At 36.6% G+C, this 19,895-nt stretch overlaps 1 protein-coding gene across 3 annotated transcripts in view; it reads left to right on the top strand.

Annotated features, from left to right (window-relative positions):
* The window catches only part of LOC100853048 (nibrin homolog), a 79,546-nt gene that overhangs the window by 43,947 nt on the left and 15,704 nt on the right, over positions 1–19,895 (top strand). For 2 of the 3 annotated variants that reach the window (XM_003631796.4, XM_010650562.2), the window contains exons 6-9: positions 14,635–14,681; positions 14,790–14,898; positions 15,930–16,016; positions 18,718–18,889. In XM_003631796.4, coding sequence (XP_003631844.1) covers positions 14,635–14,681; positions 14,790–14,898; positions 15,930–16,016; positions 18,718–18,889 — 415 coding nt within the window. The remainder of the gene's footprint in view (positions 1–14,634; positions 14,682–14,789; positions 14,899–15,929; positions 16,017–18,717; positions 18,890–19,895) is intronic. The other variant, XM_019219569.1, reaches the window with a different exon arrangement.

The raw sequence follows: 19,895 nt of genomic DNA, 5'->3' as shown, positions 1-19,895 counted from the left end.
GCTTACTCTTATGTTGTTTATGCATGTGAACATAACAAACACAAGCAAACACCACGGGGGAGATATGAAGACAAGTTAGAATAGGATGTGTTTTGGATAAGGACTGGAGAGGGGTTTGAAATTGAAGGACTTTTGAAGGAATTTTGTTAATGTGATATGTTGCAATAAGGACTACATGACCTTGGAAGGATTGAAGAACATTCATAGCAAAGATTAAGGATCTAACGACTTCCAATAGATGATGATTCTTACACTCGGCTACACCATTTTATTGGGGTCATCAACACATGAAGTTGGATGAATAATGCCATGAGACTGAAAACAAACACTTATGCCCTAATTGAAATGCTTCCTTTCACCATCAAATCGTAAAACTTGTATTTTAGTGTTAGATTGGGCAAGAACCATTTGATGAAAGAACTTATAGGTGGAAAAAACATTACATTTTTTCTTTCAACAAATTTATCCATGAAACATTAAACACAATCATCAAGGGAAGAAACACACCACCTAGAATTAGAATGATTAGAAACACGAGATGATCCCCACACATCACTATGAATAGTTAAGAAAGACACCAAACTTTTATTAAAACTTGAAGGAAAAGAAGTTCGATAATGTTTGGCTAACACAAAACTATGACAATGAAAATTAGAAACTTGAACTTTTGAAAGGATTGCAACGACTTGTGGAAATTGCTAAATGATGGATGTCCTGATCTTCTATGCCATATCCAAATCCGTTCTTCTGATGTTGGCCTGCCCACTACTTGATTTTCTTTTCTATCCAAATCTTATCAATTCATATAACTCTCTCTCTACCAAGATTAATCTTCGCTCCCATAAGAGGATCTTGAAAGACATAACGAGTCTCAAAGAAAGTTACGTAACACTTTGGAATCTTAGTAATCTAGCTAATAGACAATAAGTTACTAGATAAACATGGAACATGATAACACTCAAGTCCTCCCAAAGAGTCCTCTTTAGTTAAAGCCATCCTTACACTTCTTAAATAGATACATGGTAAAAAAAGGCTCTAACTAAAATAAAGGCTGCAACTAAAATACCTCAAGATTTCTAGAACTCTTTTCTCTCACATTACTAACCTTCACTGACTAGTCTTCGAGCAAAAGAGGTTACCTCTTTAGAAAAGCACCAACCTAACACTTCTTACCACCACTTTGGAAATAGCCTCCATCTTGGTTTCTTACAAGCAAACTAACTTGGCTTTTTGAACCCTTAGGAATGATTTCTTACCTTTCTTTTACCTTCATCATAAAGGCCTTGAGTTCCAAGAGATGCTTCCAAGCTTCATGAGACAACAATAGATGTCACCTAACCCTTCTCCCAACCCTCTTCATGGTTGTTTTCTTGATTCCCTTTGTTTTTCTTAGAGAATATGTCGGGGAATAATTGCATTATGTTTTTTTTTTACCCTAATAAATGTTAATAATGTTGGCAGATTTGAACAAATCAAAGGAGATCTGAAATTGACTAATTAATTGTAAGATCTCCTAAAGTTTTGGAATTATGTTTGTTCCTTTTTTAGAGTGTACAACTATTGACTATCATGTATAGAATCAGGAAATCATTATATGATTTTTTTCCTTTTCTAGAAGTATAAGTCAATCTAGGTCCTTGTATAAAAAGATAGCTTGTAATCCTTTCAAACTAAGAAGATACAGATTCAATTTCTTTGAATTGGTTGATATTTTTATATGATATCAGAGCCGAATTAAGGTTCTTCTTCAGCCATCGTCTTGCTCCAATTTCTGGAGAGTATTTCTTCTCCTAAGCAACCTTAATTGCTGTAATTTGTTTCATTTATCTAGCCAGCCTCTTTTCATCCCCTGTTTATTCCTTTCATTCAAGTAAAAGTTATGTCAATCACTTGTGAAAATCAAGCGTCTTCCAAACTACAAAGTACCCAGCAACCAACCCAGCCAATTACCATTTTTCAAAATGATAACCCCACTCTTCAAATCACCACAATAAAACTTGATGGTACTCATTTTCTGGAATGGTTCCAGTCTGTCAAACAATTTCTTAAAGAGTAGAGTAAAGATGGGCTATAAATTTGGAGCTATTGCAGAACCTGAAGAAATAGATCCAAAAGATGCTATGTGGGATGCTGAAAATTCAACTGTGATGTCTTGGTTGCTGAACTTGATTTTGCCTGAGATTAGTAGGCGATTGAGACTTCTTCCTACAACCAAGGAAATATGGCATTCAGTGAATCAAATCTATTCAAAGATTGGTGTTGCTGCTCAAATCTATGAACCAAAAGTTCAGATTCATTGGACCGAACAAGGTACAATGACTATAAATCAATATTATAATACAATGAGAAGTTTGTGGTTGGAACTTGACTTGTATCAAACTGTTGAAATGGAGTCTGCTGCAGATAGTGTGAAACTGAAGAATTTTCTGGGATTTGAGAGGCTGTTTGAGTTCTTGGCTGGTCTTAATCCGGAGTTGGATCAAGTAAGGGATCAAGTGCTAAGTAGAGAACCTTTCCCATCATTAAAAGAAGCTCATGCCTATGTGAAAGGGGAAGACAGCAGAAGGATAATGATGCTTCTGAATTCAAGTACAGAGAATCTCATTGTCACTGCACCAAATAATTCAGCATTGTTGGCTTCTAACTCTATACTTGGGGTACCAAAAACAGAAGGAAGAAAGCCGCTTGATAGGGATGGCCTATGGTGTGACTATTGTCACAACTCTAGGCACACTAGAGATAAATGTTGGAAGCTTCATGGAAAGCCCCAAAACATTCAAAAGATGGAAAGCCAACAACTTGAGGTGCACAGGCTCATCATGTGGCAGCCATAGACACCCCACAGGACAGGTTTAGTTCAGGGACTACACCTGTGAATGTGTTCAACAATGAGGAAATGGAAAAACTCAGAAATCTTTTGAAGCAACTTGAACCACAAGTTGTTGCACAAGACTTGAACAAGTCTTCCTATTCCTTTGTCCAGTTAGGTAATATCCAAGCCCTTAGTGCATCTAATAATCCATACTTGAACACTTGGATCATAGATTTAGGTCCCTCTGACCGCATGACAAATTATTCCAACTCATTTTCTACATAATTTGCCTATTCTAGTAGAGAAAAAGTTAGAACTGCTGATGGCTCATTTTCTTCTATATCTTGTCAAGGAACTATCCATATATCTTCTAGCATAGTGTTAAACTCTGTTTTGCATGTGCCAAGAATATCCTACAATTTATTGTCCATCCAAAAACTTACAAAGGATTTGAATTGTAATGTGTGTCTCACACCTTCCTACTTTGTTTTTCAAGACTGCATTACCAGGAGGATGATTGGACATGCTGGGGAAAAAAATGGACTTTACTACCTAAAATGACCCATGAAGTGTGGTAACTTGGTTTCCCAAGTGTTAGGAACTTCTAGTACTCTAGGTAATGAAGAAAAAATTTGGATTTGGTGTAAGAGATTGGGACATCCTCTCTTTCTCATCTTGAAAAGTTTATTTCCCTTTTTGTTTGGAAAAAAAAAATGTTCACGAGTCTCATTGTGGGATGTGTGAACTTGCAAAGCATGCGTACCTTTTCCGATTAGTAATTCAAAACAAAGTACTCCTTTGAGTTTAGTCCATTCTGATATATGGGGTTGTTCTCGTGTGTCAAATATTTCTGGTGCTCATTGGTTAGTTACATTTATTGATGATTGTACACGAACAATTTAGGTGTATCTCTTAAAAGCAAAATCTGAGGTTAATTCGATATTTCTCACATTTCATAAAATGGTAGCCACTCAATTTAACATATTCATACCCTAAGATCAGATAATGGTCGAGAGTACTTCAATGAGAATCTCATTAAGTACCTCCAATATGAGGGAATCATCCATCATTTCTCTTGTGTTGATACCGCCAACAGAATGGGGTGGCTGAAAGAAGAAATAGGCATTTGTTAGAAGTGGCTAGATCTCTCCTTTTTCAAATAAATGTACCAAAAAGTTACTGGAGTGAAGCTGTTCTTGCTGCCACTTATATTGTGAGTAGCATGCCTACTCGGGTCTTGAATTCTAGATCCCCTATTGATCATCCTTCTTCAATATTTCCTCATTTTCAAGGAATTAGGAATCTTCTCCCAAAAATATTTGGGTTTGTGGCCTTTGTTCACATCCACAATCACTCACGGAGTAAACTTGATCCAAGAGCTATTAAATGTTTGTTTCTTGGATATTCTTCCACTCAAAAAGGGTAAGTGCTATCACCCTCCATCTAGAAAATTGTTGACCTAAATGGATGTCACATTTTTTGAGCATCAGAGTTATGATATTAATACCCATCTTCAGGGGGGAGAATTCTGTGGAATATGGGAGTTCACAATGAGATCGGAATCCCACCTTATCTATTTCTGATTTTAAGTCTCCTTCAGCCTTGCCTATGGACTCAACATTGCCTATGCTTAATCAGTCCTCTATGCTTGATCAGTCCCCTAATAGGTTACACTCTCAGTCTTTTAATGAGCTTGATCAGGAAAATCAAGGCGAAACTGTCTTTCAGCAATCTAAAATTTGCAGATAACCTAGGAGCTTGAGATTTGGGCGAATGCAAGGAAGAAAAAGTCCATTGTTCCTTCACAAGGCCAAACATCTGAACCTGTGGCAGGTATGGACAATACGGTTACAACCACTAATTTTGATAATCTTCCTGGTTTGTTTGAAAACCTTGATATTCCTATTACTTTTAGGAAAGCCAAAAGAAAGTGTACCCATCATCTCACTTCCAATTTTGTATCATTCCACCGTTTGTCTCCTCTTTTTTTTTTTTTTTTTTGTCTAATCTTTCCACTATTGAGAGTCCAAAAAATGTTCATGGGGCTCTTGGGAATAAAAATTGGAGGGATGCCATGAATGAAGAAATGCATGCTTTAATAAAGAACGGAACTTGGGAGATGATAAGAGCTTCCTGAAGGGAAAAACATCGTGGGTTGTAAGTGGGTTTATACCTTAAAATATAATGCTGATGGTAGCTTAGAGAGATACAAAGCAAGACTTGTGGCTGAAGGGTATACACAAACTTTTGGAATTGATTTTCAAGAAACCTTTGCACCTATGGCCAAAATGAATACTATTCGGATCTTGTTGTCTTTAAAAACTAACTTGGATTGGCCCTTATAGCAATTTGACGTGAAGAATGCATTTCTTCACGATGATCTTGAGGAAGACGTGTACATGGATAGACCGCCTGCTTTTGAAACAAAAGCTTTTGAAAATAAAGTTTGTAAGTTGAAGAAAGCTCTTTACAGATTCAAGCAGTCTCCTAGGGCTTGGTTCGGGAGGTTCACCAAGTCCATGTTAAAAAGGGGATATCACCAAAGCCAAGGAGACCATGCTTTGTTTATCAAACATTCCACAAATAGGAAGGTAACTGCTGTTATTGTTTATGTGGATGATATTATCTTTATTGGTAGTGATTTGCAGGAAATGACCAACTTGAAGTCTTACTTGGCTCAAAGTTTGGAATTACAGACCTAGGGAGGTTAAAGTATTTTCTAGGCATTGAAGTAGCTTGAGCTATGGATAGGATTGTTATTTCTCAATACAAGTACATTAAGGATCTCCTAATGGAAATTGGATTGTTAGGATGCAAACCCGCAAAGACACCAATTGAGCAAAATCACAAACTTGGGGGCTCTAAAGAAGAACTAATGGTTGACGGTGGTGCCTATTAAAGACTAGTAGGGAAGTTGATTTACTTATCACGCACAAGACTTGACATTGCCTATGCAGTAAGTGTTGTGATTAGTTCATGCACAATCCTTTCAACTCCCACTTGGAAGTGTATACTACATCATTCATTACTTAAAAGGAACATCATTCATTACTTAGTTCATGAGAATTTTGTTTTGAAAAGCAAAGGAAATCTCTTTAGAAATTTTGAGCTCATGTGGTAGGAAACTTGGTTACATGAGGAGTAAAAAGTAATCGATTGTAGCAAGATCAAGTATAGAGGTAGAATTTTGAGTTATGGCAGTAGGAATTTGTGAGCTATTATGGATCAAAATTGTCCTGCTTGACTTAAAGATTAATGTCAAGAGTCTTATGAAATTATATTGTGACAATAAAGCAACCATAAGTACTGCTCACAATCTTGTCCAACATGACCACACCAAACATTTTTTTTTTTTTTGATAGAAAACGACAAAGGAATATATTGATAAAAAGGGAAGTACAAGAGAAGGATGAGGGATCCTCCCACCAAAGAAAAACAAAACTACAAGGAAACAAATGCGAGAAAATACAAAGTAGATACAAACAACTGCTCCAAGTTAGGCCACCCCATTGGAGTTACACGCTGCTAACCAATCAAGGTGTATCACATTAAGGGGAATCCCCTTAAAAACCTTAGAACAAAAAGCCCAAAGAGAAGCAAGGAAATGAATCATCTCTCAAAGGTTCTCTGAATTCCTTGTTTTATCCTCAAAAATCCTTGCATTTCTTTCCCGCCACACCACCTATAATAAAGCGATACACGCAGCTTGCCATAAGACAATCCCTCTCTTAGAAGATCCAAAACCATTAAAATTGGTAGATAGCATGTCAAAGATGCTCCTAGGAGGGACCCAATTTGTCTTTGTTAACTGAAATAATTTGTTCCACAACCCCATCGTCAGAGAGCAATTAAGAAAAAGATGATCTACTGTTTCTCCATGCTTCATGCACAACATGCAAATGTCGGGACTAAGTGCTTTGTAGGGTCTTCTCAACTGTAGTATGTCGTTAGTATTTACCTTCTTGTGAGCCACTAACCAAACAAAGGACTTGATTTTGAAAGGGACTTGAGAATTTCAGACTAACTTGGTAGGGAAAACTGAAGGCAAACTAGAAAATTGGGATAAGGCAAGAAAGAAAGATTTGACTGTGAAAAGTCCTGAAGGAGATAAAGACCAAGATCTCTTATCTGGAACCGAAGATGATAAATGTAGATGATCAAGAGACCGCATGGGACTTTCTAAATCTTCTATCTCGAAATCGGAAAGGTTACGGCGGAAGTTAAAGTTCCAAGAGAAGAGGCGAGTGGATCCGAGAATTGAAGAAATAGGAATGTTTTTGTCCATGACTACTCTAAGTAGTCTTGGATAACGGACCCCCAGAGGTTGATCCCCTCACCACAAGTCTTCCCAGAATCGAATTCTTTCCCCATCTCCTACCATGAACCGAGTAAACTTGGAAAAATCTTGGAAAACTTGTGCAATAGCCTTCTAAGGACAACGATGTGACCATCTAACAACAGTGTTGGCATCTCAACCATTAGAGTGTGATCCATAAATGCTTAAAATGACCTGATGCCACAACGCTGAACCCTCCCTAGGATACCTCCACAGCCATTTCCCTAAGAGAGCGGAATTCCGTAAGGAAATCCTTCCGAGACCCAATCCCCCTTTCGTCTTCGGATTACACATTACATCCCAGCTAACTAGATGATCTCTTTTGCCTTCCCCAACCCCAGACCATAAAAAATCTCTTTGCAACCTCTTAATTCTTGCTGCCACGGAGGCGGAAATCTTAAACAAGGAAAGGAAGTAACAAGGCATATGAGTGAGACAAGATTGAATGAGAGTTATCCTGCCTCCAAAAGATAAATACGCCTTTTTCCACCCATCTAATCTGCTCGAGATCCTCTCAATCACAGGATCCCAGAATCTACCAGACTTGGGGTTCCCACCCAGAGGAAGGCCCAGGTAGAGTATGGGCCACCCAGAAGCCTTGCAATCAAGCAACTCGGCCAACCTATGAAGATGATTCTGACCAAGGTTAATGCCATAAATATTACTTTTGTCAAGGTTAACCTTCAGCCCAGAAATATGCCCAAATACTAGCAAAACACTCTTGAGAGTTAGCAAGTCCTCTTCTCGAGTACTAGAGAAGAAAATGGTGTCATTTGCAAATTGTAAATGGGACACCCTTGTTCTGTTCTTACCCACCCTGAAACCCTCTAAGGCATTTCTTTCCTCAGCTCTCAATAACATCCTGCTCAATACATCTGCTACTATGGTGAACAAAAAGGGGGATAAAGGGTCTCCTTGTCTTAAACCTCTAGATGCCTTAACCCACCCTTTAGCGTTTCCATTCACTAGGACTGCAAAAGACACCGAGGACAGACAACCTCTCATCCATTTCCTCCATCTAGGATTGAACCCCTTTTTCTCCATCACATGGTCCAAAAAATCCCAATTCACATGGTCATAAGCCTTTTCAAAGTCAATTTTAAAGACAACTCCTTCCTCCCCTGATCGTTTTTTCTCATCCACAATCTCATTAGCTATGAGGATTGCGTCCAAAATTTGTCTCCCTTGAACAAAAGCTCTTTGAGTGGAATGAATAGTTTCATGAAGTAACCCTCTTAGACACCCTGTTAACACTTTGACTATAATCTTGTAAAGACTTGTGATCAAGCTAATGGGTCTATAGTCTGATATCTTCTTTGCCATGCTTTTTTTGGGTAATAAAACTATGAAGGATGCATTAGTGCTTTGATTAATAATCCTGCTCCTGTGAAACTCATCGAACACTCTCACTAAATCCTCCTTAATCACATCCCAACAATCTTGAAACACTGCAATAGTAAAGCCATCAGGCCCCGGTGCTTTATCCCTATCCATCTGAAAAATGGCCTTAGAAATCTCTTCTTCAGTAAAAGGGGATTCCAACCTAGACGCACTCTCTCTAGATATAGGAGACCAATCTACACGTTCAACTCTCCAAGACTCTCCAGAAGGACTAGCATAGAGCTTTTCAAAATACCTTAAGATCTCCTCTTTGATGCTCTCTGAATAATCCAACACCAAGCCTCTTTCATTCTCCAACACCTTGATAAATTTCCTATTTCTCCTGCCATTAGACACTTTATGGAAAAATTTTGAATTGCAATCCCCTTCCTTAACCCATTTCACCCTAGCTTTTTGTCTCCAATGAATTTCTTCCCTCAAGATCAACTCCTCTAACTCCCCTTTCCTTAAGGCTCTATGGATTAAAAGTTCAGGGGAGAGACCCCCTTCTTGCTCCATGGAGTCAAAGTTAGCTATATCTAACAAAATGCTTTTTTTCCTTTCAATTAAGTCACCAGAAGAATTCTTATTCCACTCTTTCAATTTAGCCTTAAGGAATTGTAGTTTCCTCATGAACTTGTGACCTTCCCACCCATCTCCTTGAGACTCCCTCCACCAACTTCCAAAGCTCTCCTTAAAATTAGGATGTTGCAACCACATATTCTCAAACCTAAACGGTGTTGGGCCCCACTTGAACGGGTTGGTTTCCAAGACTATCGGCCAATGATTCGATGTCCATCTAGGAAGAACTTCTTGAAGACTTTGAGGGAATAATTGTTCCCACTCATTTGAGTAGAGAAAACAGTCTAATCTCTTGCATGTTTGACCAAGTGAATGATGCACTCCTTAAAGGAGGATCAATCAATTTGTTTTCTCTTATAAAGTCGTCCAAGTCCTTCATGCTTGGGGTCAATCTAGCACCACCCAATTTTTCAGAACATCTCCTTATGACATTGAAATCTCCACCCACACACCAACATGGGGAAGAGAATCCAAAAATGTCTGAAAGCTCCACCCAAAAATCCTTCCTAAGTGCTGTGCTATTTGGGCCATAGACGGCTGATAACCAAAATTGTTCGCTTCTATCCACTGCGAACTTGACTGAGATCGAAAAGGAACCTAATACCACCTCCTCACTGTGCAATTTTTTAGAGTCCCAAATGACCAAAATCCTACCCGAAGCCCCGCACGCCGGAAGGGCTGCCCATTCCTTATTTCTGGCTGTCCACACACTACCCACAAACCTTCTGTCACACTCTGCCTTTTTTGTTTCCTGAATCATCACTATATCCGGTTTTTCCGATCTCAGAAAGTCTTTCACCACCCTTCTCTTTTTCCTTGAACCCAACCCCCTGGTATTCCAACTGATTATCTTCATGGATTAAACACACGGACCCTAATCCTCCAAACCAGTTCCAACTCATCTCACAAACCTTTGGAACATCTGCTCTTCCTCCTGGAGTATACTTTTATATCCAGAGTCTTTAAGACATCACGCACTTTTGCCATTTTCCTAGGAGAAATTCCTTCTATTTGGAACTCACCCTATGGGGAACCCGCAAAAACACCCTAACTAATTGTAGCCTGGTTGGGAGGTGGATTTGTTTTAGGCATCAATGGGTTAACACTCTCGGTCAACTGGTTAGGATAAGCAGTCTGGTTCACCTCCAAAACGAGGTAAGGGAAGCCAACACTATTTTGACCCACAGTACCATCGTCATCTTTTTTGAAAAAAAATCGGAGTTCTCACGGTTCTCCAAAGGATTCAGAGACTGAATGTCTGAACTGGGAAGAGTGGGGGCAGCAAGACTCAAGAAGGGAGAAGTGAAACCACAAGAAGGGGGAAAATAAGACGAGGGAGACTGAAAAGTTGAAGACGGGGTTACCTCCAGATTTTCCGCGGCCACACCAAACATGAGGAGATTGATAGACATTTTATCAAGGAAAAACTAGATTTTGAGGCAATTTGCACTCCTTATGTTACTTCCTTAAATTAGTTGGCAAATGTGCTAATTAAAGGATTGGTGGGCTCTTCATTTCATCAAATTCTAGGCAAGCTTGGAATGCAGAATATATTAGCACCGGCTTGAGGGGGAGTGTTGGCAGATTTGCAGAAATCAAAGGAGATCCGAAATTGACTAAATAATTCTAAGATCTAGTAGAGTTTTGGAATTATGTTTGTTCCTTTTTTTTAGAGTGTACTACTATTGACTATTATGTATAGAATCAGGAAATCATTATATGATTTTTAACTTTTCTAGAAGTATAAGTCAACCTAAGTCCTTGTATAAAAAGATAGCTTGTAATCCTTTCAAAGTAAGAAAATACAGATTCAATTTCTTTGAATTGGTTTATATTTTTACAAATAAGTTGTTATTTTCATGTGCCCCCTTTTATTGGGTGCTTTATATTTCATCTTTGTTTGCCTATATAACAAAAAATTACTATATTTTGCGTGATTTTGCTCTATGTAGCTAGATATGCACATGCAAACTCAGAAAAGCTAAATATATACGTCTAAATTTTGAATATTATCTATATCCCTATCTCCAACAGATGAGGATGAGTCCGTCAAGGTGTATTTAAGAAAAAGAAGGAAAGGAAAAGGAAAAGAAAAAGGAAGTTTTAGAATTTGGGAAGTTTTAAAAGTCTCCTAAAAAGAAGGAAAAACAGAGTTTTTTACTCTAAATTTGCTATTTCAAATTCTTAGAATTTAGAAGTCTTCTTTATTATAAACTTAATTATAATACGTTTCTATAAAGTAAGTCTTCAATCCTACAAGGAAAAAATATTTTTGATCTCTTTTAATTATTTTTTAAAAGATTTAATGGTTCTAGGGAGAGAATAAGACTCCTAATTGGTTATTACATAGGTTAGCTTTACCTTTCATAGTTTTATTCAAATTTTAGGGTTTTCATAGTTTGATACAAAATAAGATTAAGGATTGATGATCAATAATATTTACCTATCTTTTTTTTTCTTTTTTTTTTTTTTAAATTTTTTGTATACCTTACAATTCTTAATAGTGAGATTCCATTGATTTTCTCCTAGGTGAGACCCTTAGAAGCTTAGTGAGACTCTAAGGTTGCTATTTATTCTTCTTTATCTTTCTTTACCTATATTTTATTTTACTTTTCTCTGCTATCATAATTTTTATTCCTTGTTCCTCTCATTATCCTAAAAGATTGAAAGCCCTAGTCCACCTATTTTCTTATTGACAACCATCCTAAGGTTGCCCTACATCACCAGCTTTCTCATTTCATTTCCCCTTCAATAGATCGGACTATGACCAATTGCTTTTTCAGTTATTTTCTAAGGAAGAGACACATGTTATGCCATATTCAACTAAATAGATGCATGCAGTATGATCCAAGTCTAAGTCTTGAGAAAAATAAGATGACATGCAATCCCATTGGATCTCAAACATCATGTTTTCATATATTAAAGATCACATGTTCTAGACAAGGGCTATGGAAGTGTTTCCATTCTTGTGTTGTATAATTAAAATAAAAATCCAAATTAGAACTAAAGAATCATATAACCACCATTTTGGAGAATTGAAGAGCAATATAACAACACACAATTTTTTTTTTTTTAAGTTCTGAATTTATAATGTAAGTGAAGATTATATACAAATTATAGACATAAAGATCTTGAAGGTTAACAAAGTTGATGATTTATTGAAACAAACAAAAAAACTTCAGCTATTTTAGTTAAATTGACCACCTCCACTATATATATCTAGTAAAATAAAAATGAATTTGGGTTTTGTTAGTGTGCTAGATTAGCTAGTTAGGTTGACAAATTTGCTCCAAATAAGCACTGGTACGATATTAAGTATTTCTAAGGGACTGATCGACTTCAAAGCTATGTTATAGTTTTTTTTTTTTTTTTGATCAGACAAAGCTATGTTATAGTGATTATTTAGAAAAAAAAGATAAGTATGTGGTTTGGAGTTTGAGGTAGGATTATGGCAGTATAAAAATTGCATCAAGACGTAAAATGGGTTAAGAAAAGTGGTTAGAGATCTTGATTGTTCAAAGTAGTGCTTGAGCCAACTAGTACATGCAAATAGAAGAATTTTTGGATTTGAGCACTCAAGTGCTCAAACAGGCCACTTAAGCACTCAACTTGGTTGTTGAGAAATAATTATTTTAAAATATGAAAAAAAAAACCCTATAATTCACATTATTTATTTTCCTATTGTGGTTTGACCTAAAAACCTAGGGCTTGCCTATAAATACCTATGCTAAAAATTCTCTAATGATGTACCTATTAAAATATATGGTTGTTACTTTGTTCTAATCTTTTAGCTTACTGTTAAGGTGTCAGCATAGGAGCACTTGGAGTTGTATCAAAGATGTGAAATAAAAAGGTAGGTGTTAGGTAGATAAACCCCTTGGAAGAAGGTTGGGTCTGGATTATGTAAACTTATTTACTAGCTTTTCATAATTAGTGGATTGACTTTACGATTGATTGAGACTCGCGGTTTTACCCTAAGAGGAAATTCATAGGCGATTTCCACATATATTGCCAATTTCCTGATTTCTTGACAATGGGGTAGGTGGTGGTTTGGTCTGTTGTATTTTTTTTTTTCTTTGTATTGTGTTTTCTTGTTGTGTGCTTTTTGTACTCCCTATGTTCATGGGTGCACCCCCTTTTTTTATTAGACATTTTTCAACAATATTCTATTTGGCTATAAAAAAAAAAAAAAGAGTTTCAAATATGTTTGGTAGTAGCCATAATACTTTTGTTGAACAATGTAGGATCTAATCCACTTTTATTTCTCTTTTTGGGTTTCTTGTGAACCTGCTTTCAAAGACATTCCTCTCAATGTTGTTTAGCTTGACTAGTCCTTGGTGTGTAGAACAAAAGGGGCTGAATAGCAATGAGAGGAGTTTTGTGTGGGCTAGTGGAGAGGCTTTTGTATTTTTTTTTGGTCCATATCAGTTGGCTAGGTCTCCTTGTATTGTGGTGGAGTTTAGCCATTTTTTTAAATCTGTTTTTGTAACTATGGGGAGGACTTCTCATCCTTCTCATGTACTTTTATTCGTTTTTTTTTTTAATACAATTCTGTTTCTGATTAAAAAAAAATTACTTTTCTTGAACAATTCTGAGTATGCTTCTAATTTATTTATTTTGAGGATAAATAGAGGACCTTATAGACCATATGGGACCTACTTTATTTCTATTCATCCTTTTGGGCCTTTACTATTACAGCTTTTGAGGGCACTCCTATCAAAAGGATTAGAAAGGAAGCTGCTCCCTAGTTGGGTTCTACCTGCAGTGGGTTCGTGCAAATTAAATTTTGATGGGTGTGGTTGAGGACACCCATGTCAGCTGGGGATTGGAAGGGTGACCAAAGACCATAATGGTATTGTAGTTAGACTTTTTTCAAAACCGGCAGGAGAAGGTTTAACCATTTAGGCAGAGCTTTTAGCCTTTAGAGGGCTTGCTGCAAGCTAGGGCCCTTAACCCTTTCTAACCTACAGGTGGAAGGGAACTTTGCCCTATTGTCATCTTGGGTGGCTAAATTAGAAAGAGTTCCTTGGAGGTACAATGGGTTGCTGCATCAAATATTAGATGTTGCATGTATCCTGGACTGCCTTTCCTCTTGGGCTCCTCATTCAACTAATATTGTTGCTGATCTCATTTGACAAAGTGAGGTTCTATGCTTTGGCTTCATTTTTTAGGAGATTTTTTACCCTCTTGAGGGTGCTGTATATAATCCTGTACTCTCTGGAGAACTCTTCTCCATCTCTTCTTTGATCAGAATGTGTAAATTTTGGAAGGATTCCTCATCCTTCATTGTACATATATATAACTGACTATCAGGAATCATTTTGATTTGTTTGATGTAATTAAACACTCAATTGGCTCTGGAGACCAATTTTAGATGTATATAACTGCATGCCAGCTCTTCAACATTTTTGTGATACTTGGCTACATTATTGAATTTTTTTAAATAGACAAATGGTAAAGGCACTGATAGGTGTTTTTACGTATATTCTTATTTTGTAACTAATTGATTCATTATGATACCCAGTTTGTTGCAGAAAAGAATATTCGAAATGAAATTCCAAGCTGCAATGAGTGAGTATATTTTTAATCTGACTTGTTATGGGACTATGATACCATGAAGTTTCATTGGAGATGAGTTCTGATCAAGCTGATAACCTTAGATGCTGTTCCTTTTCCTAGCTATGTTCCGACCTTGACATGCGGAGGCGTATCTGTCAAAGTTGGCGACTCTATATCTAGAGAAAACTGCTTGAAAGGATGCACTTTTTTGTTGGAACCTGCACACAAGGTTACATGTTGATTCCCTCACTCTGGAGACATCAGTTTTTTATTCTTAGCTCATATTTCTTGGTCATGTACAGTTTCACCTCTTTAACTTTCTATGAACCAATGCTTTTCTATGAACATTGCTCTGATTTGATGCTTCTCCCATGGTGTCATGTCTGCCAAATAGTGCATCTGTCAGATAATAATAACGGTACATAAAGTTTCCCGTTGCCCTTATAAAAAAATTAAGTAAAGCTCTAAGTTAGAGTAATGCTTTAAAAGCCAAACCAAAGGTCAGACAGGAGAAGTGTTGATATCAAAGCCAAATTGTCCAAACTCTTGGCCCAACTGGACAGCCATGTCACAAATAGTTGAAAAAAGGAGAGAAAAAGAAAAGAAAACATGATTGGTAAATAAAAAGATCTAGGAAATCATGAAATGTGAATCAAATTGCTAAAACTATAAATATGACATGATTTACAAAAGAAAACTTACAAAGTTAATTTTTTTTTTTTTTTTTTGTGTGTCAGCCCTAATCAGGAAAAGCGGTGGATTCATGGTTCACTGTGTTGTCTACTCCATCTTTTAAAACACTGACTTTTAGACTTATGTGGATGGTTCTGCTTTCTGGTTCTATCTGGATTTTAGGACATTGATTCAGTGTGCTCTATGGAAGGGGGCATGCTTACTCTGATCAGAATTTCGTTCATTCATTATATGATTTACCCATTCAGTCTTGCATTTATTGATTCATTCATCCTTTTGGTTGTTCTTACATTTGTTCATTCTCTCTTTCCTTCTTTCTTTTGTTCATTCCTTTCCTTTTTCCTCCCATTCATTCAACCCTTTCTCCTTTCATTCATCCCTTCATCGCTTTATCATTCATTCACCGCATCCTTCATCCAAATGAATAGTTCTACAGGATTTTTCCCCCTTCTATTTTTTTTTTTTTTTTTTTTTCATGTTATTTTTGCAGATTCAAGATTGTATATTGATTTTGGAAACATTTGGGATGATTGTAGTAGGTGATTAATGTTTTTACCCTACTTTCAGTACAACTTTGGGGATAGGTTGCAGTCACTATTGGAAGCAAGTGGTGCCAAGGTTGATTCGATTGATGGATTGTCTTCAAGAAGCCAAGTACGTGATACAATACTCTCTCTCTTTCTCTCTCTCTCTTTACCTCCTTGTCTCTCCATATGTGTTCTCTATATATATATATATATATATATGTATGTATGTATGCATGTGCATGGGTTTGTAGTTTTTTTGTTGCTTTTCCCAACTTGAAATTTATCCTTTTTTAATTCTACATGTCGCAGACAGTTGTTGAAATATTAATTAGGCTTTTGTTTTCCTTTTTTTTTTTTTTTCTGAATATTGGAATAATTTAAAGTCATTTATTTGTTTTAGTTAAATATTCATTTGCGGATGAGACATTAGTTGTCATTCTTATGTTTAACTTCCAGAATATGTTACCGTGGGGTTGTCACAGTTATTTAGAGAGGATATTGAGAATTTGTGTGCATATGATGGTCAAGGTCCAGTCGTATCTTGATTTGAAATATGGCTCTGGACGGTGGACATAGCCTTGTCATATTCTTCAATGCAGGCTTCCTTTGCATATTCAACATCTTCATTTTGGTTGGATTGACATTAGAGAGCTTATATTTGAGTGTTCCTTACTCAAACTCTCCCCTTCTTCCCAAAGACTCCATCTTCCACAACCAACTGGTCGATAAGTGTTTCAGAATTTGCTATTAGCCTTCCTATTTTCTGTGAATTAAATCATTAAATGCTTGGGCACAAAGACAGGTTAATGTTTGACCAGTTGGCCAGGGAAGTTGGTTCTCTAATGGTATTCCATGGCCCATCTCTTCTCTCTCTCTCTCTCTCTTTCACACACACATGCACACACGCATGCACACACACACACACGCGTGCACGAGCACACACACACATACGCATGCACACACACACAAACACCCACACCCACACACACGCACACGCACCCACACACACATATGCATACATGCACACATGCATGCGCGTGCACAGACACACGCACACACACACATGCACACACGCACACATGCACACACATAATGCTTGTGCAAACACACATGCAAATAATGTTTGACAACTTAGCTATGAAGCCAATTGGTTCTCTAATAGATTTTTCTCTTAGGGTGTGCTTCGTATGCGGGAATAGAAATGGAAATATGAAGAGGAAGGAGGTAAACTGCTATACGATATGAATCAAAATCCTTACAATAGTGGGTTTTGGTTTCCATGAGAATGAACTTTTTATTTCTTTTCCTATTTCTAATTGTAATACAAATGCAATAATGAATGAGGAGTGGAATGGATTTCTCATTCCCTTTCCCCATTTCATTGTTCCAACCATGCCCGGTGTTCATTGGTCTATCTCTTTCTCTATCTCATATACACACAACAAACACACACACTATATCATGTTAGGATTCACAGTTTTGATTTTCCATTAGTGGATCTCTGGTCTTAAGATATTATTCTGTTTGTGTTTGTGGAAAGTTGATAATGCAAATACTGCTGTAACATTCGATGTTGTCAAAAGCACAGGTTCTGTTAAATCGTGGAACTTCAAATATGTCAGAGCTCCTTCTAGGCCTTCTTTTCTTTTACTGCTTTCAATAGGCACTACCTAATTAATTGGTTTCATCAATTTTTTATTTTTTTTTGCTTTCACGACACCTTAATTGACATAGTTTTGTTGAATTACTTGGAAGATAAATCTCTCCATCTGTTTGCAATATCATATGTTCATGATCTTCATTCCATTACTATTTATTGGTAATATTATTTTGCTTTCTTGTCTCCATGAACTCCCAATTTTGAAGCTCTAGCACTTTGTGAAGATCCATCATATTTTCTTGTAGATTTTGATACCACCCAGAATTTGTCATCTATGCTACTTGTTTAAACAAATATCTGTTTCTGCATCTCTTACCACCAGTTGATTTTTCTGCAACTACTCTGCCCCATCAAATGGATTAACCATCCATCCCTGTCTCTCTTTCTCTCTGACCCATCAAATGGATTAACTACCCATCCTCATCTCTACTGGTTTCTTTCCCAGCACATGGATTGACCACACATCTCCATCTCTTCCTCTTTCTCTCTCTCTCATCATCCCCAATGTGCATATGCCTCCTAGGTATTCTTGAAATATTGGAGGCTAGTGCTTGCACACCATTTTTTTCACCTGAGCACTTCAAATTTGGCTTAAGAGAATTGCATATTTATTTTTTTTCACTCATGGTGGTTTTGAACTGCAATATATGGTGTGCCATCATCTTACCTCTTGTTTCCCTAAAAGAATATTAACAATTGGATGGAAGTTGAGAGATGAGGATTGCCACTGAATGCCATACATGGCTATCTTCAGGATTAAACTGTCACTGGATGATGGTGACTCTTAAGTGTTGTAGTTATCTGGACAGGATGCGCATGGAGTGATTCAAAAGAAAATGATAATTAAACCTTGCTGATTTGTGCAGAAAATCCCTAATGGGTTTCATAAATTGTTGATGCAGAAACCACCAAGCAAAAGGAAAAAATTGAATAGCTTTCATTTGCACCAGCTGGTCTATTATTCTCTTGATAGCCAAGAAAATTTCAAAATAATCAACTTTAGGTAAACCTACTTAGATTTTTGAATGAGTCGAATCCAAACTAGGAAAAAAGAATGCATACTTTTTGGTTTGGGTATGTTTAACATATTGAGTGCATTTTATTGAAAATCTTATATGTTCTTTTGGGTTATCTTTTAAATTGTTTTGGTTATAATTTTTTTTTATAGGGCTTGGAGGGAGGAGAAAATAATCGGGTGGTGCATGTAATCCCTGCATGTTCAGCAGACAAGTTTGATTCCTTCCATAACCGCAGATCTGTATCAAGTGTGAAAGAGATGAATTTGATTAGTGCTGTTATATCTGGACATCTGGATCCTTCTACTATAATATCGCCACCTGGTAAATATTCTTGCCATGTTTTTAAATAAGTTAATCTTATTTCTAGGTCAAATAATTTTATTCTGATGGTGTTTTCTAATTTAAAAATTTTAAAAGTCCTTATGTTCATGCTATTCTACAATCATGGCTACCATTAAATAAATTTTGTACCCTCTAATTTGCATCCAATTTCTTTATCTATTGAACAAACATAATTTTTGATTAGTTAGTTGTATTTTTGGGTGGATTCCTCATCTTTCTTTTGTATTTCTTATCCATAGTTTAATACATTTGTCGTTGCTGATTAAAAAAAAATAAAATTTGAGTCTGATTTCTACTTTTAAGTGTATGTCTTATGTACTTTTATGTGTTTGCTTCTTGTAGGAGGAGATTGTAGAAATGTCCAGATTCCTATGATTTTTGATATGCCTTTGTTTTTTTCCCCTTACGGAGAGAGTCTTCTTCTTCTTCTTCTTCTTCTTCTTCTTCTTCTTCTTCATTTCCATTTCTGTTTCCTTCTAATTCCTATTCATCTCTCATCTTAGAAGGTCACTGTAAACTCTTGCACTGTAATAAGAGCATATGTGCATGTGTGATTAACGCACAATGAAAAAGAGAATACATTTCAAAATCAAACATGAATGTGGCATTGGTGATGTATGTGATGGGAACGATTATGAAATTTTAAGACAAAATGAGTGCAAAGATAAGCTGGTGCATGTAAGTGTTTGCCTAGAACAATAAGAAAGCAAAACTAATTGCAATCTGCCCATTGCCTTTGTACTTGTGTTGCCACTTTTTTTGGTTTCATTGAAATAACCATCAACCTAGGGGTCTCTCTCTCTCTCTCTCTCTCTCTATATATATATATATATATATATAGAAGAGCCATCATGATGTCTTTGTTTCTCTTATGCTGTGTATACTGTAGAAATATGTAAAGATTAGGGAATTCTATTTTGAGTGTTCAAACTGTTCATACAAAATATGAGACTTTAAGCTATGACTTTGCTCCCAATTGTTATAT

The sequence above is a fragment of the Vitis vinifera genome, chromosome 4, assembly GCF_030704535.1.
Source record: "Vitis vinifera cultivar Pinot Noir 40024 chromosome 4, ASM3070453v1".
NCBI classification, from domain to species: Eukaryota; Viridiplantae; Streptophyta; class Magnoliopsida; order Vitales; family Vitaceae; genus Vitis; species Vitis vinifera.
The sequence above is the reverse complement of the archived record's forward strand: the minus strand, read 5'-3'. Positions and strand labels throughout refer to the sequence as shown.